A 27,591-nucleotide genomic window follows, 5' to 3' on the forward strand; every position below is an offset into this window, starting at 1 on the left:
TTTTGGCTGCAAGTCACTTGTAATAAGTATTTTCACAAAACAAACATGGCATGCACCTCTAGGAATTTATAGGTATAATCAAACTCAGCTCAAAACAGACATCAATAGAGCACAAATATCTTACTCAGGCTAGGGTATTTTTTCTGAATTTCTGTAAACTGCCTGTTACTCAGGGCCAGAAGCCAAGATTTGCATATAATTGGTACCATTGGATAGGAAACACTTTGAAGTTTGTAGAAATGTTAAAATAATGTTTGATATATATATATATATATATATATAACCAATCAAACTCAGATAAACAGACATCAATGGAGAACACAGATCGTATTATCAACATTTAGATGATGATGCTGTATTATTATTATTAGAATGAAATGCGCCGTAATAATAACTATCTCACTATATCAATGGGGAGCTGTATTTGCCATTTTTAAATATGGCTGAGACCACAATCTCTGTTATTCTATGTCGGGCATGCTTCACACAGATGGTGTCGATAGCTTAGGCACAAGTCTTGTTTAAGATTGTTCCATCTCCTTTAGGAAATCGTCTCCAAAGTCGACCATCTGCTTCAGTGCTCTAAATAACAGCACATCCATGTCTTCGTCCAATTCGATTTCCTCGTGGTAGTTCCTCACAGGAAAGATGCAGTTCACTGGGACGCCCAGCTTTATACTGCATTTCTCCATCTTCAACAAAAACATAAAATTAGTTGAATATATCCACACGTGCCTTCCAAAAGTATTTGTCATATACATTTGAGCTCACTATACACTGTGATTTAAATGGGAAGTTCAGTATTTTACAACTTAATGGTAGACGGTTCCTCAACTTTAGTAGTTCATGGGCAAGGATAAACTGTAATCCATTAGTTTTCTTTAAATAGCCACTACAAGCTTCAGTTAACTCATACCACCACTAGCTAATTAGAGTGGTAAGGGCATGCAGCTAGCTGCCTGTTAGAAAAAGTTGTAAAATACTGAACTGGAATATTATGACCCTATTAAGTTCATGAAAATGTCTCACCATCTCCTTGATATACTTGCTTAGATACATATTTCTTAAGTTTTCTTTCACCAATGGACAAGCTATATCAACCCTGGTGAGGATGACCACTTGGGGAATTCCTGAAAAAGAGTCTCTGATAAGTATTTGCCTATGTGTAATAAGTATTTGCCTGTGACTGACCCATTACTTCCAGACCATTGGGGAGTGTGTGCGACTCAGTGGGTTGGGTTGTAAGCACAAAGGACAATAAAGTATTGTAATGAAACAGGCAAGGAGTGCGACTCGAACCCTAAACCTTCTGGCGTGAAGGCCAGAGTGCCATTGACTGTGCCACAAAAACATGCTCAAGTGTCATAGTTGATAACCAAGCTTATAAACCAGCGTCGCTACAGTATATATTTTATCTTATATATCAGTGACTACAGTAATAGTGCTCAATAATGTCTTTCTCCACTTACCCAAATCACTGGCCACTAATCTAATGGCCCTCATCTTCTTGATGACCTCATCATCCATGAGAGCAATCTTATCTGCTGGAATCAGATTGACCAGGCAGTGGGCTCTGTCACTTGGACTGGGGGACTTATTGTAGCCCAAATCGCCCTCGGTCAATGAATGACTCGGATTGAACTAGACAGAATGAGACAAAGTACAAAAACAAGACTTCATATTGAGTTCCAGCATATTAACAATGGCAGGAATTTAATTATTAAATCACAAAATCTCTTTCACATAGTAATGAGCATGCAGTGCTGTTGTGCTAGATAGATTTTACCTTGTGACCCTCTTTCACATGTCCTGTCAGTGCTTTCTTAAGGTCATCTTCATGCACTCCTTTGCCATTCGGTTTCTCAAAACCCATGACATCATTGAAGACAAATGGGTAATAAGATCCAGTTTTTCGATTCTCAATTTTGTGTGTTGTGTACTGAAATGAGAGAGAAACGTGCATGAATTTTTGCCACTCGTCATCAACCAATCAGGGTTGTGGTCAATTCCGTATCAATTCAAGATATACACTTAAATTGCAATTAAAATTTTCGGCAATGCTTTTCAATTAGGAAATAGTTTAATTGGAATTTGGTTAACTTTCTGAATTGACTGGAATTTAAACAGAATTGACCCCAACCCTCAACCAATATCACAATCTCTCTTCAAGAAAAACAAAATGGTCATGTTAAAGTGGAACTGACAGCATTTTAGCAACATGAAATCTTAGTAACATCTACATTTTTTAAACATTTTCTGACAAGCGAGCACTTAAATGTGGTTATTTTCACCTACTTTCATAGAATGTTTGGGAATTACGTAGAGTAAGGCATTTGTGAAAATTCTATAGCAATATAGAGTGGGAAAGTGGCCGTGTGTTTGGACAATTAATAGTCACTGAAGTAAATAAAACATCTGTCTTGTCCAGGACCGAACTCTACACAGACCGGTGAACCATAGCCAGTCCGAGCAACAGTAGGCCTATATGCACATAAGCCATTTGCCATCATGTGTTCGCGTGACTTTAGATCATTCGAAAACATTCACCAAATGCCACAAAATACACCTGAATGGATTTCTGCAAATTTGTAAATACCACAGGAGTCCTCTTACATTTGGGAGTAGATAAACCCTCTCAAACTTTTTCAGCTTGTAGTTGGCCGTCATAATTGCACTGATAAACGATGGGGAATAGTAGCCTGCTCGCCCTTCTGCAGTTTGCCTGCCATTGCATGCTTGTCCCGACCCAAATGTTGACAACTGAATGGAAACTTTCCTGCCTGCCCTCACATTTGGTTGATGCCAAATACATTTGATTGACAACTAAGAGATATGCTAACAGTGGATAACAGTCATTCAAGTTCAACATAGCAAGCTAGCAAAGTGATTCACACCAAATGACACCTGTATCTCTAGCTGTAGCCACAGAAAAACTATATGGGGGGAGGGGGGAGTCTGCCACTCACCCACTCCTCCAATGACATGCAGGGTTGACAGGTGTAGCCAAACTTTCTAGCACAGTGACCACTCATAACCTACCCACAAGGCCTAAAAACTAGCCCACATTTTTTGGGTGAAGCAAGAGAGGAGCTGCCACGTACTGTATATCCAATAGAAATGGTCTAAACCCTTTTTCCATAACGTTTGAGCAAATTATTAAGAAGGAATATCGTCGTAAGAAACAACTGAGGTTTTCTATCAAAATAATTACTGCGTGTTATCTTCTTATGGCTGAAATCCAGTTAACAGGATCGATTTGACAACAGCCAGTGAAAGTGCAGGGCGCCAAATTCAAACAACAGAAATCTCATAAATACAATTCCTCAAACATACAAGTATTATACACCATTTTAAAGATAAACTTGTTGTTAATCCCACCATGGTGTCCGATTTCAAAAAGGCTTTATGACGAAAGCATACCATGCAATTATGTTAGGTCAGCACCTAGTCACAGAAAAACACAGCCATTTTTCCAGCCAAAGAGAAGTCACAAAAAGCAGAAATAGAGATAAAATGTCATCAGATGACACTCATAGGACTTCATGTTACACAATAGATGTATGTTTTGTTCGATAAAGTTCAAATGTATATAAAAAAATCTCAGTTTACATTGGCACGTTATGTTCAGTAATGTTTTGCTTCCAAAACATCCAGTGATTTTGCAGAGAGCCACATCAATTTACAGAAATACTCATCATAAATGTTGATAAAAATACAAGTGTTATACATAGAATTAAAGATATACTTCTCCTTAATGCAACCGCTGTGTCAGATTTCAAAAAAGCTTTACGGAAAAAGCACATTATGAGTACAGCGCTCAGGCACCAAAACAAGCCATACAGATACCCGCCATGTTGTGGAGTCAACAGAAGTCAGAAATAGCATTATAAATATTCACTTACCTTTGATGATCTTCATCGGAATGTACTGCCAGGAATCCCAGTTCCACAATAAATGTTTGTTTCGTTCGATAAAGTCCATCATTTATGTCCAAATACCTCCTTTTTGTTCACGCATTTAATCCAAATTCACGAGGCGCAGGCAGTTAGTCCAGACAAAAAGTCCAAAAAGTTATATTACAGTTCGTAGAAACATGACAAACGATGTATAGAATCAATCTTTAGGATGTTAACATAAATCTTCATTACTGTTTCAACCAGACAATTCCTTTGTCTTTAGAAATGAAAAGGAACGTAGCTCGCTCTCGCGGCCGAGCGCATGATTTAGCTCATGGCATTCTGCCAGACCTCTTAGTCAAACAGCTCTTATTAGCTCCCCCTTCACAGTAGAATCATGAAACAAGGTTCTAAAGACTGTTGACATCTAGTGGAAGCCATAGGAAGTGCAATTGGACAAAATGTACACTATCTTGGATAGGCAAAAACCTACAAATTTCCCAATTCCTGGTTGGATTTTGCCTGCCATATGAGTTCTGCTATACTCACATCATTGAAACAGTTTTAGAAAACACTCTGAAGTTTCTATCTAAATCTACTAATAATATGCATATCTTAGCTTCTGGGCCTGAGTAGCAGGCAGTTTACTCTGGGCACCTTATTAATCCAAGCTACTCAGATGTCAAGACAACAAACTATTATAAATGGCCTATTCGTAAGATTGTCATCTCAATAGGCATAGGCTATTGACTAAAATCTGTGTTTATGATTGTAATTCAACTTTGCCATGGTTTGCTTAGCTAGGTGAAGGTAGCATATAACCCCTGATAGGCTTGCATCTCATTTCGGCAATATCAATCCAAGAAGTGCTTGTGTTTCTCAATAGCCTGTTGAAATTACGACCCCATGCAATTCCAATCACTGAATCAAATATTACTAACTATGAACTGAATATGCTTGTCAACAACAGCCATAGTTTTAAAAGATTTTACCTGTAGCCTAATCTGACTGACTTACTGTCAATCTTATGCATTCAAACAACAGCTGATCGGCAATTGCTATAGAGCTGTGACCATGATCACAATTGATAACTTCCAATTTAATTAATTAAACATGGCCATTAATAATTGTGTAATAACATAAGGCTACAGCATGTCAGCAACACATGACAACAACCCAGTAGCAACACACGACAACAAGGAAACAACACAAAAATGATACAAACATTGTTAGGCACAGACAACAGCACAAAAGGCAAAAAGGTAAAGATGACAGTGCATCACGCGAAGCAGCCACAACTGTCAGCAAAAGGCGCTGCATGGTCAATCCAACGTCTGCATTGGTAGTGCAGAATTTAAGGGATAGCCCCCCCTTTTTTAAAATATCGCCTTAAATGACATACCCAAATCTAACTGCCTGTAGGTCAGGCCCTGAAGCAAGGATATGCATATTCTTGGTACCATTTGAAAGGAAACACTTTGAAGTTTGTGGAAATGTGAATTGAATGTAGGAGAATATAACACAATAGATCTGGTAGAAGAAAATACAAAGAAAAAAAAAATTCTACCACCATGTTTGAAATGCAACAGAAAGGTCCCAGTTCTAGCCATCACACTGATTGTAATTCCGATGGTGTCCACAAGATGGCAGCAGTGTATGCGCAAAGTTTCAAATCAAATCATCTCACAGTTACACAGACACTCAGTCATAACTAACTGTTTTTGAGGGAAGCTATGAGATGTGGAAAAAGGAACAAGTTGAAACCTTGTAATCAAATCAAAGTTTATTTTTCACGTGCACCGAATACAACAGGTGTTTACACATTCATTTTCTGCACATCTACCATTCCAGTGTTTAATTGCCATATTGTAATTACTTCGCCACCATGGCCTATATATTGTCTTAACTCCCTTATCTTACCTCATTTGCACTCACTGCATATACCGTAATTTCTGGACTATTAAGCGCACCTGAATATAAGCCGCACCCACTGAATTATTAAAAAATATGTATTTTGTACATAAATAAGCTGCACATGTCTATAAGCCGCAGGTGCCTACCGGTACATTGAAACAAATTAACTTTACACAGTCTATAAACGAAACACGGCTTGTAACAAAAGTAAATAGGCTTTTAAACGAAACACGGCTTGTAACAAAAATAAATAGGCTTTAACGAAACACGGCTTGTAACAATTAAAAAAAAAAATAACAGTAAACAGTCGCCTACCAAGAAAGTCATTGGTCACTATCTTCTTCCTCCTGTGCACTGAAACCACTGAAGTCATCTCCTTCGGTGTCGGAGTTGAATAGCCTCAAAATTGCTTCATCCGATGTTTGATCGTTTTCATTGTCGCTCTCGTCACTTTCATCCGGAGGCAAATTCCCCGCTGAGCTCCTGTTGCCCTCTTCAACACACAGCAGTCCAGCCTTTCGAAACCTGTTGATGATAGTGGATTTTTTGACAATGCTCCACGCTGTCAGGACCCACTGGCAGACTTGACCATAAGTTGCTCTTCGCATGCGGCCCGTTTTAGTGAAGGATTTCTCCCCACTTGTCATCGAAGCCTCCCACTGAACACGGAGCGCCACCTTAAATGCACGATTTACACTGATGTCGAGTGGCTGCAAATACTTTGGGCCATCTGCTTTTCTTCCCTCTGAAAGCTTTTGTTGTCTTTTTGCACTGAGTCAGTTCCTCACGCTGCTGTTTCCAACGTCTTATCATCGACTCATTAAGGCCAAGCTCCCGTGCAGCAGCTCTATTTCCTTTTCCAACAGCCAGATCGATCGCCTTCAACTTGAAAGCTGCATCATATACATTTCGCCGTGTCTTTGCCATGATGAGGGTGACAAAATGACTACCGTAATCAGAATGATGGGAAGTTTGAGCGCGCTCGATTTACGTCACATTATGTGACGGTGCTCAGTTTTTTGGCAGCATGAATCTTGTGAAAGCGGGAAAAATCCATAAATTAGCCACGTCATTGTATAAAGTGCGAGGTTCAAAGCGTGGGAATAAATTAGCGGCTTATAGTCCGGAAATTACGGTAGCCTTTTTGTTTTCTATGTTCTACTGTATCATTGACTGTATGTTTTGTTTATTCCATGTGTAACTCTGTTGTTGTATGTGTCGAATTGCTATGCTTTTTCTTGGCCAGGACGCAGTTGCAAATGAGAACTTGTACTCAACTAGCCTACCTGGTTAAATAAAGGTGAAATAAAACATTTTTAAACAGTGAAATGCTTACTTACAGGCTCTAACCAACAGAGCAAAAATGTATTATGTGAACAATAGGTAAGTAAAGAAATAAAAACAACAGTAAAAAGACAGTGAAAAATAGCAGTAGCGAGGCTATAACAGTAACAAGGCTATAACAGTAGAGAGGCTATAACAGTAGCGAGAATATAACAGTAGCGAGGCTATAACAGTAGCGAGGCTATATACAGTAGCGAGGCTATACCAGTAGTGAGGCTATAAACAGTAACGAGGCTATAACAGTAGCGAGGCTATATACAGTAGCGAGGCTATAACAGTAGCGAGGCTATATACAGACACCGGTTAGTTGGGCTGATTGAGGTAGTATGTACATGTAGATATGGTTAAAGTGACTATGCATATATGATGAACAGAGAGTAGCAGTAGCTTAGAAGAGTGATTGGCGGGTGGTGGGTGGCGGGACACAATGCAGATAGCCCGGTTAGCCAATGTGGGCACTGGTTTGTCGGGCCAATTGAGGCAGTATGTACATGAATGTATAGTTAAAGTGACTATGCATATAAGATAAACAGAGTAGCAGCAGCTTAAAAGAGGGGTTGGGGGGGCACACAATGCAAAAAGTACGGTGTAGCCATTTGATTATCTGTTCAGGAGTCTTATGGCTTGGGGATAAAAACTGTTGAGAAGCCTTTTTGTCCTAGACTTGGCACTCCGGTACCGCTTGCCATGCGGTAGTAGAGAGAACAGTCTATGACTGGGGTGGCTGGGATCTTTGACAATTTTCAGGGCCTTCCTCTGACCGGTGTAGAGGTCCTGGATGGCAGGCAGCTTAGCCCCACTGATATACTGGGGCGTACGCACTACCCTCTGTAGTGCCTTGCGGTCGGAGACCAAGCAATTGCCGTACCAGGCAGTGATGCAATGGGTCAGGATGCTCTTGATGTTGCAGCTGTAGAACCTTTTGAGGATCTGAGGACCCATGCCAAATCTTTTTAGTTTCCTGAGGGGGTTTAGGCTTTGTCGTGCCCTCTTCACGACTGTCTTGGTGTGTTTGGACCATTCTAGTTTGTTGGTGATGTGGATGCCAAGGAACTTGAAGCTCTCAACCTGCTCCAGTACGCCCCGTTGATGAGAATGGGGGTGTGCTCGGTCCTCCTTTTTCTGTAGTCCACATTCATCTTCTTAGTCTTGGTTACGTTGAGGGATAGGTTGTTATTCTGGCACCACCCGGCCAGGTCTCTGACCTCCTCCCTATAGGCTGTCTCATCATTGTCGGTGATCAGGCCTACCACTGTTGTGCCATCTGCAATCTTAATGATCATGTTGGAGTCGTGCCTAGCCATGCAGTCGTGGGTGAATATGGAGTACAGGAGGGGACTGAGCACGCACCCCTGGGGGGCTCCAGTGTTGAGGATCAGCGTGGCAGATGTGTTGCTACCTAATCTCACCACCTGAAGGTGGCCCGTCAGGAATTCCAGGATCCCGTTGCAGAGGGAGGTGTTTAGTCCCAGGATCCTTGGCTTAGTGATGAGCTTTGAGGGTACTATGGTGTTGAACACTGAGCTGTAGTCAATGAATAGCATTCTCACAAATCTTTGTCTAATCCGAGATGAGTGATCACTGTCCTGATATCCAGAAGCTCTTTTTTGCCGTAAGATACGGTTGCAGAAACATTATGTACAAAATAAGTTGCAAATAACACAAAAAAAAAACACAGCAGTTGGTTGGGCGTCCGTAAAACTGCTGCCATTTCTTCCGGCGCCATTTTGAGTCATTTAGACGGATAACTTGAAGTATGAAAGAACTACATGACATTTAGTGTGAAATCACCCAGGTACATTTGGGCAAATCGTGAAGGAGACATTTGCATTCATATTTCATTTTTTTGCAAGAATATCATCAAATCTGTATACTTGGACTTTGGTTTAGCTTTTCCGGTATTAGTAGCCATATTATTTTTTATTTTATTTTACCTTTATTTAACCAGGCAAGTCAGTTAAGAACAAATTCTTATTTTCAATGACGGCCTGGGAACAGTGGGTTAACTGCCTGTTCAGGGGCAGAACGACAGATTTGTACCTTGTCAGCTCGGGGGTTTGAACTCACAACCTTCCGGTTACTAGTCCAACGCTCTAACCACTAGGCTACCCTGCCGCCCCATTATAAGTTCAACATTTGCAAAACAACCAGTTTTCATTACTCTGAATATTCTTATCATTTTTGTCTAAAAGGAAAAGGCATGCTGTCGCAAAAGGTTAGAAGCTACATTTTACGACAGATACAGGGTTTCCAGATACTCCCATAAAGCCCATCTCATTGGCAATCTAGCTAGCTTTGTTTGTACCCGATTGGTGCTCATTTGACAAAGATACAGTTGATCAAATTAAGACTGGCATCGGTGTGCCATGAAGGCGTAGCTCTCTGACCAAATTTGGTGTCCTATAGGATATACTACACCCCTAATGATATAGTGAAGTCTGGTTACGTTCTAGGATCTCTGAGGAATACATACAAATGTGATTTGACTGCTTGAAGCAACGTTTAGGGTTAGATTTTCAGATTTCTTTCTTTGCAAATTGAACAAGTGGAAATGCAAAATCGATCGTGCATGCTATATGGACATTTTTAGGATATGAAAAAATATTTTTTTCTAACAAAAAAACACTTCATGTTATCTCTGGGACCCTTTGGATGATAAATCAAAGCAAGATTGCAGAATGTAAGTACACATTTCACCTTCAGAGGTGAATATATCAAACCTATCGCGGTGAAAAAAGTATTCTGTTAGGAGCTCTCCTCAAACAATAGCGTGGCATTTTTTTGCAGTAATAGCTACTGTATAAACGAAAGTGCAGTTATATTAACAAAAATTAAGCTTTCAGCCGATATAAGACACTTATATGTACCGACATTTGTTGTTTCTCTAAAATCTGCGATGGTGACACAAGACGCTGTATGATTTACAACTGTCCTTCGTTAACTGGACTCCTATCCTTAAGAAGTGAATTTAAGGTGATATGGCCTCTGCAGAAGTCAGGACATTCATACTTCTTACGATTCACAGAGCAGCGCAGAGCTGTTGTGAAGGAAGTTGTCATGGAAATGAGTTTGTGTTTATACAGGACCTCCCGCCCTCACCTACCGTCAACCAATCATGTCTATGCGGCGCCCTCTGCATTGTTACAAAATTTGAGAGGCGCACGGCGATGTGGTACAGAGCTCAATTTGGCCTCTGCATGACTCCCGAGGCTCCGCAAATGCGTCACACCATCCATATGGCGCCTCCGACCACATTTTCGGATCAAGCCGAAATTGACTGTAAGATGTCCATGATTGAGTCTTTGAATGTAGAGATGGACATGAAACTGTCCAGTTGACTTTACACACTGCACTCTTTGAGACAGGTAGTTAGCAAACCAGGCCAAAGACCCCTCCGAGACACCAATACTCCTTAGCCGACCCACAAGAATAAAATATTCTACCGTATCAAAAGCTTTGGCCAAGTCAATAAAAATAGTAGCACAACATTGCTTAGAATCAAGGGCAATGGTGACATCATTTAGGACCTTGAAGGTTGCAGTGACACATCCATAACCTGAGGTGAAACCAGATTGCATATCAGAGAATACTATAGACATCAAGAAAGCCAGTCAGTTGATTATTGACAAGTTTTTCCAACACTTTTGATAAACAGGGCATATGACAATAGAACGTTTTATAATATGTGACATTTAGAAAGTGTGGTTTGCTTTAAATAACAGGAAGTCATTCTCATTTCAGCTATCCATCTAGTAGAATTTGTTACATGCTATTGAGGAAGGCAATAGTTGTATGTGTTTGACAACAGCTGCTAATCAGATCAGGGAATGGATAGCGGGAAAAAAACGCAATTGCTAATTAAAATACATTCTCAGTATGGGTGAGCCTAGATGTTATTGCTTACTGCATGCATTGTTACTAAACAGTATGTTCTAAATACAGTGCCTTGCGAAAGTATTCGGCCCCCTTGAACTTTGCGACCTTTTGCCACATTTCAGGCTTCAAACATAAAGATATAAAACTGTGTTTTTTGTGAAGAATCAACAAGTGGGACACAATCATGAAGTGGAACGACATTTATTGGATATTTCAAACTTTTTTAACAAATCAAAAACTGAAAAATTGGGCGTGCAAAATTATTCAGCCCCTTTACTTTCAGTGCAGCAAACTCTCTCCAGAAGTTCAGTGAGGATCTCTGAATGATCCAATGTTGACCTAAATGACTAATGATGATAAATACAATCCACCTGTGTGTAATCAAGTCTCCGTATAAATGCACCTGCACTGTGATAGTCTCAGAGGTCCGTTAAAAGCGCAGAGAGCATAATGAAGAACAAGGAACACACCAGGCAGGTCCGAGATACTGTTGTGAAGAAGTTTAAAGCCGGATTTGGATACAAAAAGATTTCCCAAGCTTTAAACATCCCAAGGAGCACTGTGCAAGCAATAATATTGAAATGGAAGGAGTATCAGACCACTGCAAATCTACCAAGACCTGGCCGTCCCTCTAAACTTTCAGCTCATACAAGGAGAAGACTGATCAGAGATGCAGCCAAGAGGCCCATGATCACTCTGGATGAACTGCAGAGATCTACAGCTGAGGTGGGAGACTCTGTCCATAGGACAACAATCAGTCGTATATTGCACAAATCTGGCCTTTATGGAAGAGTGGCAAGAAGAAAGCCATTTCTTAAAGATATCCATAAAAAGTGTCGTTTAAAGTTTGCCACAAGCCACCTGGGAGACACACCAAACATGTGGAAGAAGGTGCTCTGGTCAGATGAAACCAAAATTGAACTTTTTGGCAACAATGCAAGACGTTATGTTTGGCGTAAAAGCAACACAGCTCATCACCTTGAACACACCATCCCCACTGTCAAACATGGTGGTGGCAGCATCATGGTTTGGGCCTACTTTTCTTCAGCAGGGACAGGGAAGATGGTTAAAATTGATGGGAAGATGGATGGAGCCAAATACAGGACCATTCTGGAAGAATCTGCAAAAGAGTCTGCAAAAGACCTGAGACTGGGACGGAGATTTGTCTTCCAACAAGACAATGATCCAAAACATAAAGCAACATCTACAATGGAATGGTTCAAAAATAAACATATCCAGGTGTTAGAATGGCCAAGTCAAAGTCCAGACCTGAATCCAATCGAGAATCTGTGGAAAGAACTGAAAACTGCTGTTCACAAATGCTCTCTATCCAACCTCACTGAGCTCGAGCTGTTTTGCAAGGAGGAATGGGAAAACATTTCAGTCTCTCGATGTGCAAAACTGATAGAGACATACCCCAAGCGACTTACAGCTGTAAACGCAGCAAAAGGTGGCGCTACAAAGTATTAACTTAAGGGGGCTGAATAATTTTGCACGCCCAATTTTTCAGTTTTTGATTTGTTAAAAACTTTTGAAATATCCAATAAATGTCGTTCCACTTCATGATTGTGTCCCACTTGTTGTTGATTCTTCACAAAAAAAATACAGTTTTATATCTTTATGTTTGAAGCCTGAAATGTGGCAAAAGGTCGCAAAGTTCAAGGGGGCCGAATACTTTCGCAAGGCACTCTATATAGTACCATTAGTATACAGGATGTAGTTTTAGTAGAGGCGAGACAAATGTCCCATGTATTTTCTGTATTTACGTAAATTCATTTACCCTTTAATACCCTGGTTGCAAGTATTTGTCTATGTTTGCTACCCTGAACTTTTACCATATGTGCAAAATGACTTAGGCCATGACCAAATCCTTGTCCTAGTTTACTCAATTTAGGCTTTTGGGGTATGCAGTAATAATTGAAATGTTTTTAGCATGTGAAATTACAAAATTGAGTATACTTTAAATGCCAGGATGTCATACTAACTTCTGCTTTTCGTCTTCTAGAATGAGTTTGATGCGCACTAATAAGGAAGCAAATTGTCTTTTCAGTCCATTGTTTTTGACAACAGCTGAAAATAAGATAAGGACGACAGGCTGTAATGAAATGAACAAATGTGGTAAAACAAAGCTTTTGTGCATTAGATGATGCGTTATACTGTATACTACACACATTTTTACTAAATAGTATGTTCTAAGTAGTATGTATAATGGTTAATACATAGTATATACTTTTAGTAAGCAGTAGGTCTAGGCTACAAATAAGCTGGACACAGACTTACTGTTGTGGTGAAGCTTTTATCAGCCATAGCAGAATCAACCTGGGCTTTCATTGTCATTTTATTCTGAAAGACATTGTTGATGGAGTTGATGAAGCTTGATTTGCCCGCTCCGATTGGTCCACTTAGCAGAATCCTAACATGTTCTATGCCAGGGTTACGTGGAACATATGCCTTCAGGTCCTCCAACAACTGATCTCTTCCACTGTCAGAGAAAAACATGTTCAGTGTCCTGATTGCAATGTAATGTTACAGTATATGGGAAATACCTTTCTGACAAATGCCCTTATTCACTTTTTAAAATGTATATACTGGGTTACAATAATGATGATGGGCGGTATTCTATTGTGAGAAACATTTTTCACATAAATCTCCCCTTGACATCAATGACTGATTAACATGAGTAACAAGTCTGAGTAAGTTGCACGTGTGGATCTCAAGTCAAAATACCTCAACAACCATGTCCATTATGCAGTAAGTAACCTATGTCCACTAGAGGCGATGCCAGGTGATGATTGGCTGTTGATATCTAGCACTACATAGCTCAATGGAGGCTGCTGAGGGGAGTACGGCTCATAATAATGGCTGGAACGAAGCAAATGGAATAGCATCAAACACATGGAAACTATGGGGCGGCAGGGTAGCCTAGTGGTTAGAGTGTTGGACTAGTAACCGAAAGGTTGCAAGTTTAAATCCCAGAGCTGACAAGGTACAAATCTGTCGTTCTGTCCCTGAACCCACTGTTCCTAGGCCGTCATTGAAAATAAGAATTTGTCCTTAACTGACTTGCCTAGTTAAATAAAGTAAAAATAAAATAAAATAAATAAAAATGTTTGATGTATTTGAGACCATTCCACTAACTCCGTTCCAGCCATTACCACAAGCCTATTCTCCCCAATTAAGGTGCCACCTACCTCCTGTGACCGAAAATGCTGTTGGCTTGATAGCACTCAAATGGCGAGCCACTCTGGACAAAGGGTGGTATGCTGCTGGTGACTTAAAGGGCAATTCCACTACTTTTCAATCTCATATTCGTTATCTCCAGCACCATACCAATGTCTGTGAAAACGGCTAATTTCTATGTTCTGTAGTTAAAAAGATAAGAACATGAGGTTGAAAAGTGGTGGAATTCCCCTTTAAGAACTTAAATCACTAACCTCCTCTTTATATAAGTTCTTAAAAGCTCAGAAACTCCAAATCACAAAGGGAGTTGATTATTCAAAACTTACCCCCAAGGTGTGTTCCTCCATGGTTTGTCAAAAACTGCAAAATACATTGAGTGCATACTTTGATATAGGGCTGGGCGACATGGGAAAAATATCATATCATGTTTTTTTCTTCACATTTTTGACAGTATGACAGTATTTTATGTTTTTGATTAATAAAAGTTCAAAATGTGTTTTATGAGTAGTGTGTGACCCTAGGGTGGCACCCATTATATATGTGGTCTTTCTCCATTCTGATTGTTTTATACTGTTCAATTCAACTTCAACCTAAAATAATTTCCTGCATTTCCATCCATTTCTGTATTTCCTGCACTCATTTGAGATCATTTCCACACTGCCACGATATGGGCAAAAAAACTAGGCCCTATTTTTAACCAAATGTTGCAATTGCGATTTAGATCAAAACACTTAGGTGAACTTCTGGAATCATGGAAATATAATGTTTATTCTAACTCTATAGTTAGAATATAAATAATAGTGGGCATTTTGAAAACAGTGTTTGACATGACAACAAATTAAAATGCCATGGATGAGTTATTGTGACAGGGTAGGAACCAAATGTGATGTTCAGTGTTTCCTAGGGGACCCTATAGTCTTTGGCTACATTAAATCCTTATTCATGTAGCCAACGTATTCATGCTTCGCTTATTCCTCTTTGATTTAGAAGATACTGTTGCACAAACAACATGCTGATTTAGGCATGATCAAATTGGAAACAACATCGTTGTCATCAACATTGTTGCATGTGACCATGCAAACTGAATGAGCGGCGGCAGGTAGCCTAGTGGTTAGAGCATTGGACTAGTACATGAAAAGTTGCAAGATCAAATCCCCGAGCTGACAAGGTCAAAAATCTGTCGTTCTGCCCCTCAACAAGGCAGTTCTGGGGTCTTTGTTTCTTGGCTGTCATTGAAAATAAGTTCTTAAAAAAAAACAAAAGTGTCTCCTGGTCAAACAACAAATATGCTCCTTGAGTAACGGGGTGGGGCTAGGTCTGTGTGGAGAGGGATGACTCAAGAAGTGGAATATACTATAAAAATTGACGTTACACACGGCGTATCACGTTCAAATACCTGTATATTCTCTGTATTGTTGTTATTGATTCAATTTCATCAACTTGATTGACACCAATGACACTTTTGGCACCTTTGGCACCAATGTAATGAAACAACAGTGAGCAGGTCTCGACCTTCCAGCACGAGTCGATTTCCGCGCTCATAAACCCAGGGTTGTTACAATATTACACCATGGCATGATTGAATGCTCTTTTCTGATTGTCCTGAAGGGCATTCTAGAGCATGCATTATTTCCCTATAAAAAAACCTGTAGAATTTGCACGGTAGAATTCAATGGCTATAGTTCATTTTTACATTTTGTTTGAGCTGCGTATTGGTATTGTTGAATAATGTTTTCAGCAAGCTAGTACTGATGGTTTGGTTTGCTAAACTAGCAAGTCTGTTTGTTTGGCTACCACGACAACTACTGTAGCTATGTAGAACATTTGCTAGATAGAAATGTGTTCTACATCCACTGAATTAGTTAGCAAGTTTTCTAGATAGCTACAGCATTTGCCAAGGTAACCAAACAGACTTGAAAGTTTATATCAGCAAATGAACACATTTCTAGTTGCAAATGTGTTAAATTATAGCCATGGTATAAAAGGGATAATTAACTCGGGGCTCTACACGTCATTCACACCTTACACGTCATTCATTATTTTCCTTGTTGATTATCCCTTACATACATTTTTTAAATCACAATTTAACCCCATGCATTTGAACACATGCACATCTTACCTTTAGGTGGAGCTGCGGCTGGGGCTGGGGCTGGGGCTGCTGGTTTTGAAGTACCGTTTCCCGCCATATCTTTGTCCAGTGTTTCAGGTCTGTTCAACTACTACATATAATGTAAATAGTGTGCATAATTAAATATAATTGACATTTTGGTAATTTACCAGACGTTCTTATCCAGAGTGACTTACAACTTCAAAAGTGAGTATTGTCATTACACTATTTTAGCAACTCGGTTATATTTAAGCAATACCGCATGAGAATCCAGGAATTACTAATTCAAATCAAATCAAAGTTTATTTGTCAAGTGCTCCGAATAAGACCTTACAGTCAATTGCTTACTTACAGGCTCTAACCAATAGTGCGGAAAAAAAGGTATGTGTGTGTGTAGGTAAGTAAAGAAATAAAACAACAGTTAAAAGACATTTGAAAATAAGAGTAGCAAGGCTATATACAGACACCGGTTAGTCAGGCTTAATGAGGTAGTATGTACATATATAGTTAAAGTGACTATGCATATAAGATAAACAGAGCGTAGCAGCAGCGTAAAGAGAGGTTAGGGGGCACACAATGCAAATAGTCCGGGTAACCATTTGGTTATCTGTTCAGGAGTCTTATGGCTTGGGGGTAAAAGCTGTTGCGAAGCCTTTTTGTCCTAGACTTGGCACTCTGGTACCGCTTGCCATGTGGTAGTAGAGAGATCAGTCTATGACTGGGGTGGCTGGGGTCGATGACAATTTTCAGGGCCTTCCTCTGACACCGCCTGGTGTAGAGGTCCTGGATGGCAGGCAGCTTAGCCCCAGTGATGTACTGGGCCATACGCACTACCCTCTGTAGTGCCTTGCGGTCAGAGGCCAAGCAATTGCCGTACCAGGCAGTGATGCAACGGGTCAGGATGCTCTCGATGTTGCAGCTTAGAACCTTTTGAGGATCTCAGGACCCATGCCAAATCTTTTTAGTTTCCTGAAGGGGAATAGGCTTTGTTGTGCCCTCTTCATGACTGTATTGGTGTGTTTGGACCATTCTAGTTTGTTGTGTATACAGTGTGAATAACTAGCGACTAAGGGCTGTTCTTAGGCCTGACGGGAAGGGAAGAGTAGGGGAAAGAGCCCTTACAGGGGAATTCCACTATCCACATTAATTCGGATAGCCACTCTAGCTTCACCCTCATGTGGGTGCTAACAAGTGTGCTGTATAGTGCTAGGTTTCAACAGACAATCCAGACGGGGCTAGAAGCTGTTGACATTGAGACTTGTGTTTTGCGGGTACTATTTAATGAAGCTGCCAGTTGAGGACTTGTGAGGCATCTGTTTCTCAAACTAGACACTCTAATGTACTTGCCCTCTTGCTCAGTTGTGCTTCGGGGCCTCCCACTCCTTCTATTCTGGTTAGAGCCAGTTTACACTGTTCTGTGAAGGGAGTAGTACACAGCGTTGTAGCTCTGCCAACTTTCAACACAGATGTGGAAGTGCGACATCGGGGGATGCAGGGGATTGAAAAGCAAAGCAAAAAACCTAATATCTCTAGTTTAAACTGATGGATTTTGATGGGGATTTTTTAAAATGTTACTTAGATGACACACCGGTGCATCAATCGACTCTAGGTGGTTGGTTAATTACATACTTTTTTCACATGGTTGGGGTCGAGAGAATTTTCAGATATCAAATGAAGTTGTGTACAAAAAAAGTTTGAGAACTGCCCTAACCTTAACCCCAACCCTTACCATAACCCTTAGCTAACCCTAACCTTAACTCTTAGCTTAACCATTTGAAATGTTTAACTTCAATTGGGGAAGGGTCATCCCAAGGATTCAGGAAAGCAAGGACTGTTCCTCTACAAGTAGGATGTGTTAATGTGTTTTTTCTACTTGCACACAAACATATAAATTAGTTAAAGGTTTCTCCTTTTATCTGGGGATTATTTGTAGGAGTAGAGAACACACGGTTTTGTGTGAATCAAAATCCTTGCATGATGACATAATGCAAACAAAATCCCACCATGTTGAACGAACAAATGATATGTCGGATGAATGATCTGTGTCCATCACAGCTGTCATGATTATCGTAGGACAAAACTGTGGATGGAAACATGGTTACCGGCTGTTGTGTTCTTGTTGTCTAGGCCTTATATCACTATGAGCTATGTGGTAGAGAAAACAACACAGTTATCACAACGCTGTTTGTAATTGTCATGTATTGTCATGTTGTGTCTTGTTTCTGTCCTTTCTCTTCACCCTGTCTCCCCCTGCTGGTCGTTTTAGGTTACCTTTTCTCCCCCTCTTTTCCCCCAGCTGTTCCTTGTCTCCTCCTAACTACCTCGTCACCCCTTTTCCCACCTGTTCCCTTTTTCCCTCTGATTAGTCCTCTATATCTCTCTCTGTTTTTGTTCCTGTCCTTGTCGGATTCTTGTTTGTGTGTCTCATGCCTGAACCAGACTATCATCGTGTTTGCTGCAACCTTGTCCTGTCCTGTCGGAATCTGCCTGTCCATCTGAGCCCACGTGTGTTCATCATTAAAGAAACTCTGTTTTGTTAAATCGCTTTTGGGTCCTCATTCACGCACCTGACAGAAGAATCCGACCAAGAATGGACCCAACGACTTCGGATCTTCTCCACTCAGCCGTCGAGATCCAGGGAGCGATGCTAGGCAGACACGAGCAGGAATTGTCTGCTGCTCGACATGCCGTTGAGACCCTGGCCACCCAAGTCTCCAACCTCACAGAACAGGTTCACCATCTCCGCCTCGATCCACCGGCCACTTCCAGGGCTTTCGAATCTCCGGAGCCCAGAATCAATAACCCGCCGTGTTACTCTGGGGAGCCCACTGAATGCCGCTCGTTCCTCACCCAGTGTGATATTGTGTTTTCTCTCCAGCCCAACACTTACGCCAGGAGCACTGCTCGTGTCGCCTACGTCATATCTCTCCTTACTGGACGGGCTCGTGAGTGGGGCACGGCAATCTGGGAGGCAAGGGCTGAGTGTACTAACCAGTATCAGGACTTTAAGGAGGAGATGATACGGGTTTTTGATCGATCTGTTTTTGGGGAGGAGGCTTCCAGGGCCCTGTCTTCCCTATGTCAAGGTAATCGATCCATAACAGACTACTCTATTGAGTTTCGCACTCTTGCTGCCTCCAGTGGCTGGAACGAGCCGGCTTTGCTCGCTCGTTTTCTGGAGGGTCTCCGCGCAGAGGTAAAGGATGAGATTCTCTCCCGGGAGGTTCCTTCCAGCGTGGATTCCTTGATTGAACTCGCTATTCGCATTGAGCGACGGGTTGATCTTCGTCACCGAGCTCGTGGAAAGGAGCTCGCGTTCTCCGTTGCCCCCCTCTCCGCATCACTACCATCTTCCTCTGCCGGCTCGGGAGCTGAGCCTATGCAGCTGGGAGGTATCCGCATCTCGACTAAGGAGAGGGAACGGAGAATCACCAACCGCCTCTGTCTCTATTGCGGTTCTGCTGGTCATTTTGTCACTTCATGTCCAGTAAAAGCCAGAGCTCATCAGTAAGCGGAGGGCTACTGGTGAGCGCTACTACTCCTGTCTCTCCTTCAAGATCCTGCACTACCTTGTCGGTCCATCTACGCTGGACTGGTTCGTCAGCTTCCTGCAGTGCCTTAATAGACTCTGGGGCGGAGGGCTGTTTTATGGACGAGACCTGGGCTCGGGAACATGACATTCCTCTCAGACAGTTAAGGGAGTCCACGGCCTTGTTCGCCCTGGATGGTAGTCCTCTCCCCAGGATTCAGAGTGAGACGCTACCTTTAACCCTCACTGTTTCTGGTAATCATAGCGAAACCATTTCTTTTTTAATTTTTCGTTCACCTTTTACACCTGTTGTTTTGGGCCATCCCTGGCTAGTTTGTCATAATCCTTCCATTAATTGGTCTAGTAATTCTATCCTCTCCTGGAACGTCTCTTGTCATGTGAAATGTTTAATGTCTGCTATCCCTCCTGTTTCCTCTGTCTCTTCTTCACAGGAGGAGCCTGGTGATTTGACAGGGGTGCCGGAGGAATATCACGATCTGCGCACGGTGTTCAGTCGGTCCAGGGCCACCTCTCTTCCTCCACACCGGTCGTATGATTGTAGTATTGATCTCCTTCCGGGAACCACTCCTCCCCGGGGTAGACTATACTCTCTGTCGGCTCCCGAACGTAAGGCTCTCGAAGATTATTTGTCTGTAGCTCTTGCCGCCGGTACCATAGTCCCCTCCTCCTCTCCCGCCGGAGCGGGGTTTTTTTTTGTTAAGAAGAAGGACGGGTCCCTGCGCCCCTGCATAGATTATCGAGGGCTGAATGACATAACAGTGAAGAATCGTTATCCGCTTCCTCTTATGTCTTCAGCCTTCGAGATCCTGCAGGGAGCCAGGTTTTTCACTAAGTTGGACCTTCGTAACGCTTACCATCTCGTGCGCATCAGGGAGGGGGACGAGTGGAAGACGGCGTTTAACACTCCGTTAGGGCACTTTGAATACCGGGTTCTTCCTTTCGGCCTCGCTAACGCTCCAGCTGTCTTTCAGGCATTAGTCAATGATGTCCTGAGAGACATGCTGAACATCTTTGTTTTCGTTTACCTTGACGACATCCTGATTTTTTCACCGTCACTCCAGATTCATGTTCAGCACGTTCGACGTGTCCTCCAGCGCCTTTTAGAGAATTGTCTTTTTGTGAAGGCTGAGAAGTGCTCTTTTCATGCCTCCTCCGTCACATTTCTCGGTTCTGTTATTTCCGCTGAAGGCATTAAGATGGATCCCGCTAAGGTCCAAGCTGTCATTGATTGGCCCGTCCCTAAGTCACGCGTCGAGCTGCAGCGCTTTCTCGGCTTCGCGAACTTCTATCGTCGTTTCATCCGTAATTTCGGTCAGGTGGCAGCTCCTCTCACAGCCCTTACTTCTGTCAAGACGTGCTTTAAGTGGTCCGTTTCCGCCCAGGGAGCTTTTGATCTCCTCAAGAATCGTTTTACATCCGCACCTATCCTTGTTACACCTGACGTCACTAGACAGTTCGTTGTCGAGGTTGACGCGTCAGAGGTGGGCGTGGGAGCCATTCTTTCTCAGCGCTCCCTCTCTGACGACAAGGTCCACCCTTGCGCGTATTTTTCTCATCGCCTGTCGCCGTCGGAACGTAACTATGATGTGGGAAACCGCGAACTGCTCGCCATCCGCTTAGCCCTAGGCGAATGGCGACAGTGGTTGGAGGGGGCGACCGTTCCTTTTGTCGTTTGGACTGACCATAGGAACCTTGAGTACATCCGTTCTGCCAAACGACTTAATGCGCGTCAGGCGCGCTGGGCGCTGTTTTTCGCTCGTTTCGAGTTCGTGATTTCTTACCGTCCGGGCTCTAAGAACACCAAGCCTGATGCTTTATCTCGTCTCTTCAGTTCTTCAGTAGCCTCCACTGACCCCGAGGGGATTCTCCCTGAGGGGCGTGTTGTCGGGTTGACTGTCTGGGGAATTGAGAGGCAGGTAAAGCAAGCACTCACTCAAACTCCGTCGCCGCGCGCTTGTCCTAGGAACCTTCTTTTCGTTCCCGTTCCTACTCGTCTGGCCGTTCTTCAGTGGGCTCACTCTGCCAAGTTAGCCGGCCACCCTGGCGTTCGGGGTACGCTTGCTTCCATTCGCCAGCGTTTTTGGTGGCCCACCCGGGAGCATGACACGCGTCGCTTCGTGGCTGCTTGTTCGGTCTGCGCGCAGACTAAGTCCGGTAACTCCCCTCCTGCCGGCCGTCTCAGGCCGCTTCCCATTCCCTCTCGACCGTGGTCTCACATCGCCTTAGATTTTGTCACCGGACTGCCTTCGTCAGCGGGGAAGACTGTTATTCTTACGGGTGTCGACAGGTTCTCTAAGGCGGCTCATTTTATTCCCCTTGCTAAGCTTCCTTCTGCTAAAGAGACGGCACAAATCATCATCGAGAATGTTTTCAGAATTCATGGCCTTCCGTCAGACGTCGTTTCGGACAGAGGTCCGCAATTCACGTCTCAATTTTGGAGGGAGTTTTGCCGTTTGATTGGGGCTTCCGTCAGTCTCTCTTCCGGCTTTCACCCCCAGTCTAACGGTCAAGCAGAACGGGCCAATCAGACTATTGGTCGCATCTTACGCAGTCTTTCTTTTCGCAACCCTGCGTCTTGGTCAGAACAGCTCCCCTGGGCAGAATACGCCCACAACTCGCTTCCTTCGTCTGCGACCGGGCTATCTCCTTTTCAGAGTAGCTTTGGGTACCAGCCTCCGCTGTTCTCATCTCAGTTCGCCGAGTCCAGCGTCCCCTCCGCTCAGGCTTTTGTCCAACTCGCACGCAACGAGCGCACCTGGAAGAGGGTCAGGTCTGCACTTTGCCGTTATAGGACGCAGACTGTGAGGGCTGCTAATAAGCGTAGAACTAAGAGTCCTAGATATTGTCGCGGTCAGAGAGTTTGGCTCTCCACTCAGAACCTTCCCCTTAAGACGGCTTCTCGCAAGTTGACCCCGCGGTTCATTGGTCCGTTCCGTATTTCTCAGGTCATTAATCCTGTCGCAGTTCGACTTCTTCTTCCGCGATACCTTCGTCGCGTCCACCCGGTCTTCCATGTCTCCTGTATCAAGCCCGTTCTTCGCGCCCCCGCTCGTCTTCCCCCCCCCCCCCCATCCTTGTCGAGGGCGCACCCATCTACAGGGTCCGTAGGATTTTGGACATGCGTCCTCGGGGCCGTGGTCATCAGTACCTAGTAGATTGGGAGGGGTACGGTCCTGAGGAGAGGAGTTGGGTTCCCTCTCGGGACGTGCTGGACCGTGCGCTGATCGAGGATTTCCTCCGTTGCCGCCAGGTTTCCTCCTCGAGTGCGCCAGGAGGCGCTCGGTGAGTGGGGGGGTACTGTCATGTATTGTCATGTTGTGTCTTGTTTCTGTCCTTTCTCTTCACCCTGTCTCCCCCTGCTGGTCGTTTTAGGTTACCTTTTCTCCCCCTCTTTTCCCCCAGCTGTTCCTTGTCTCCTCCTAACTACCTCGTCACCCCTTTTCCCACCTGTTCCCTTTTTCCCTCTGATTAGTCCTCTATATCTCTCTCTGTTTTTGTTCCTGTCCTTGTCGGATTCTTGTTTGTGTGTCTCATGCCTGAACCAGACTATCATCGTGTTTGCTGCAACCTTGTCCTGTCCTGTCGGAATCTGCCTGTCCATCTGAGCCCACGTGTGTTCATCATTAAAGAAACTCTGTTTTGTTAAATCGCTTTTGGGTCCTCATTCACGCACCTGACAGTAATGTGTATTTTTTTCTGGCTTGGCTTCCCCATTTATTTTACAGACAGACCCCTACTGCAGTTTCTGCATTTTAGTTTGTTTTGTTTAATCCATAATAATGAGGTTCATGCGTCATTTCGCCTGGCTCAGAAAAAATGTAGTCTGGTCTGTTCACTCTCTTTTGTAGGCTAAAGGGGAGTTCAGCCCTTCAATAGTGAAACCAATCTTCCAAGGTTGGACAGGCAGACAGCTAGACATGTTAACCCCCGCTGTACCAAACCAAACGCTAGAAGCAAGGGGAAATGATGTGCGATTTGAGATAAATCCAAGAGATGATCACAGACTGCAACATGAACATGATGATTTTCTTATGGAGGCGCAGTGATAATTCAGATTGAAGTGTTAGCAGGCATTGGGCGGGCGCCTATGATGGCCAAAACAGCACAGCTTGGAACGCGTCCAATCAGCATCCAGGATACAAACAACCAGTTTCATAATTACATTTTTACAGAGCCATATATATATAAATATTTATATATGATTCAGCATTTATCATGGAGTCATTTATTTTTCATTTTCACTAGCACCAAAAATGGCTGTATCAGGATATACATAGCTTATATATACACCTTTATTTCTATTGTCTCTGTGATCTGTTCTCTGTACATTTACAGCATCTTGTCCACCAGCATATTCCAAAGAAAATGTAGAGCACAGTTTTATTACCATTGGTCTATTACTATTATATAATTAAGTTTTATAAGTATTATAGAATTTCAACCTTTATCAATTGTAAATTGCTTTGAAATGTACCTTGTCAAAAACTGCCACGTACCTTGTCAACCGGATTCTCAAATGAGCAAATGTATACCTGCAGTCTTTGCTCAACTGCCTATGCTCTACATAATTCTAGATTTCACTTTCATTTTACTATGACTAGGGGCGGACTGGGACAAGAATTAGGCCCTAACATTTTATCCACACCAGTCCACATCACTACGAGCGCCACCTCATATCTCAAAGCCATATCAGATATCTTGGTTGTAAAATAGTTGCTATTGAACAAGGGGACGAAGCTTCTAAAGTTGTGTTTTTCCCACAATTGCATATTGAGATGTTACATGATCAGAGGAATCAGTCGATGGTTGTACATGATTAACATTTCATAAAGAGAGAAACGAAGCTACAGAGGACAGACATATGTAAACTCAGCAAAAAAAGAAACGTCCTCTCACTGTCAACTGCGTTTATTTTCAGCAAACTTAACATGTGTAAATATTTGTATGAACATAAGATTCAACAACTGAGACATAAATTGAACAAGTTCCACAGACATGTGACTAACAGAAATGGAATAATGTGTCCCTGAACAAAGGGGGGGTCAAAATTAACTGTCAAAAGTAACAGTCAGTATCTGGTGTGGCCACCAGCTGCATTAAGTACTGCAGTGCATCTCCTCCTTGTTGTCTGCACCAGATTTTCCAGTTCTTGCTGTGAGATGTTACCCCACTCTTCCACAAAGGCACCTGCAAGTTCCCGGACATTTCTGGGGGGAATGGCCCTATCCCTCACCCTCCGATCCAACAGGTCCCAGACGTGCTCAATGGGATTGAGATCCGGGCTCTTCGCTGGCCATGGCACAACACATACATTCCTGTCTTGCAGGACATCATGCTCAGAACGAGCAGTATGGCTGGTGGAATTGTCAAGCTGGAGGGTCATGGAGGGCTGGAGGGTCAGGCGACGGTGGGTTTGTGCCCATAGGCGACGTTGATGCCAGTGATGTCTAGTGAGGATCTGCCTTACAATAGGCATACAACAGGCCTTCAGTCCAGCCACTCTCAGCCTATTGCGGACAGTCTGAGCACTGATGGAGGGATTGTGCGTTCCTGGTGTAACTTGGGCAGTTGTTGTTGCCATCCTGTACCTGTCCCACAGATGTTATGTTCGGATGCACCGATCCTGTGCAGATGTTGTTACAAGTGGTCTGCCACTGCGAGGACGATCAGCTGTCCGTCCTGTCTCCCTGTAGCGCTGTCTTAGGCGTCTCACAGTACGGACATTGCAATTCATTGCCCTGGCCACATCTGCAGTCCTCATGCCTCCTTGCAGCATGCCAAAGGCACATTCACGCATATGAGCAGGGACCCTGGGCATCTTTCTTTTGTGTTTTTCAGAGTCAATAGAAAGGTCTCTTCAGTGTCCTAAGTTTTCATAACTGTGACCTTAATTGCCTACCATCTGTAAGCTGTTACTGTCTTAACGACCATTCCACAGGTGCATGTTCATTTATTGTTTATGGTTCATTGAACATGGGAAAAGGACGCATTGGAAAGTGTTTAAACCCTTTACAATGAAGATCTGTGAAGTTATTTGGATTTTTACAAATTATCTTTGAAAGACAGGGTCCTGAAAAAGGGACGTTTCTTTTTTTGCTGAGTTTATTATGATGTGCCCGACATCAAACAAAGTTCAACAGAGACAGTAACATAGACGGCATAATGTAAATATACAAAAGAAGACTACCAACCGATTAGTCTCTTAATTTTATTTTACATTTCTTCATAGAGAAATTAACGTCATCTTTCACTTATGTCAGGGATGTGTTAATAGGGGCGGCAGGGTAACCACTAGGTTACAGCGGTGGACTAGCAACCGGAAGGTTGCAAGTTCAAACCCCAGAGCTGACAAGGTAAAAATCTGTCGTTCTGCCCCTGAACAGGCAGTTAACCCATTTGTTCTTAACTGACGTGCCTAGTTAAATAAAGGTTAAAAAAAATCCTCTAAACAGATGTGGCTCTCTAATAAACTAATCCTGACTGTACCTTAGACTCAGACCTGGGGTCAAATACATACTGTCCAATACTTTCAAATATTTCTGCTTCACTTTATTTAGCCCTTAATTCTCATGTTTCATTTTCCCACAACAGACAATCAAGTGATGATATCATATCTTAAATGTCATATCTTAATGTTATGTGAATACTGTAGCCTAGTCATTTAGTCAGACATCATAGTAATAACATAGTAATAGTAATAACAGCAATACAACAGTAAAGGCATATTTATTACATTATTACATTACATTTATTACATTTTCTTAATACAACAGTAAAAGCATATTTATTTCATGTTCTTTGCCTACAGAATACTTTAACAAGATCCTGCTCTAATACATCAATTTAATTTGCAATGTGCTCTAACACAAACCCAGAGCTTAAAAGACAAAAAATATATAAAACAAGTGACATAATACGCTGGGAAAGTGACGTTGGTGTCACGGGCGTCCTCCTCTTCATCTGAAGAGGAGAGGCGAGAAGGATCGGAGGACCAAAATGCGGCGTGGTATGTGTTCATGATGAAATTTAATAAAGAAAACACTGAACACTGAAACACACTATACAAAACAATAAACAAATAACGACCGTGAAGCTACAAATTAGACCTGTGCTGACACAAGCAATCAACATAGACAATCACCCACAAACAAACAGTGAAACCCAGGCTACCTAAGTATGATTCTCAATCAGAGACAACTAATGACACCTGCCTCTGATTGAGAACCATACTAGGCCGAAACATACAAATCCCCAAATCATAGAAAAACAAACATAGACTGCCCACCCCAACTCACGCCCTGACCATACTAAATAAATACAAAACAAAGGAAATAAAGGTCAGAACGTGACAGTTGGTGTCTGGGGGGTAACCCCGCCAGGACTCAAACCCAGGTACAGCGACTGTTAAGCCAACACCTTGAAATGTTACACCAAGAGAGCCAAACCTCTTTACAAGGTCGCTAGGTGTTGGGTTAAGGTAGCTATATTACCCGCTTCTTTAGAGTGTCCCACCACACTTCTTTATACCAAGTCCCTTATGTGTACATGCCTGTCCAATGGCCTCATGGGTACCTCTTGACAAGGTTGCTAGGTGTTGGGTTAAGGTCTTTAATGTATCATTCAAATCGTGAAAACGTGGTTACTTAAAGGCCCAGTGCAGACAAAAACAGGATTTTTCTGTGTTTTGTATATTTCCACACTAGGAGGTTGGAATAATGCTATGA

General features: G+C 42.6%; 1 protein-coding gene across 2 annotated transcripts; it reads right to left on the reverse strand.

Moving 5' to 3' along the window:
- LOC110538734 (interferon-induced protein 44) lies at positions 1-24,441 on the reverse strand. 2 transcript variants are annotated; one of them, XM_021625694.3, is made up of 8 exons: positions 24,364-24,441; positions 16,330-16,429; positions 14,537-14,570; positions 13,311-13,512; positions 1,787-1,939; positions 1,470-1,641; positions 1,030-1,130; positions 1-692 (listed from the first exon to the last, which is right to left on the reverse strand). In XM_021625694.3, the coding sequence occupies exons 2-8, from the start codon at positions 16,394-16,396 to the stop codon at positions 522-524; spliced, it is 900 nt and encodes a 299-aa protein (XP_021481369.1). In that variant the 5' UTR covers positions 16,397-16,429; positions 24,364-24,441; the 3' UTR covers positions 1-521. The 2 variants fall into 2 exon arrangements, with proteins under 2 accessions (XP_021481369.1, XP_036794822.1); XM_036938927.2 differs by having other exon boundaries at positions 24,342-24,424.
- Between the last annotated feature and the right edge of the window lie 3,150 nt (positions 24,442-27,591).

This window comes from Oncorhynchus mykiss, chromosome 12 (assembly GCF_057628025.1).
Source record: "Oncorhynchus mykiss isolate SJ-2025 chromosome 12, ASM5762802v1, whole genome shotgun sequence".
Taxonomy (NCBI): Eukaryota; Metazoa; Chordata; class Actinopteri; order Salmoniformes; family Salmonidae; genus Oncorhynchus; species Oncorhynchus mykiss.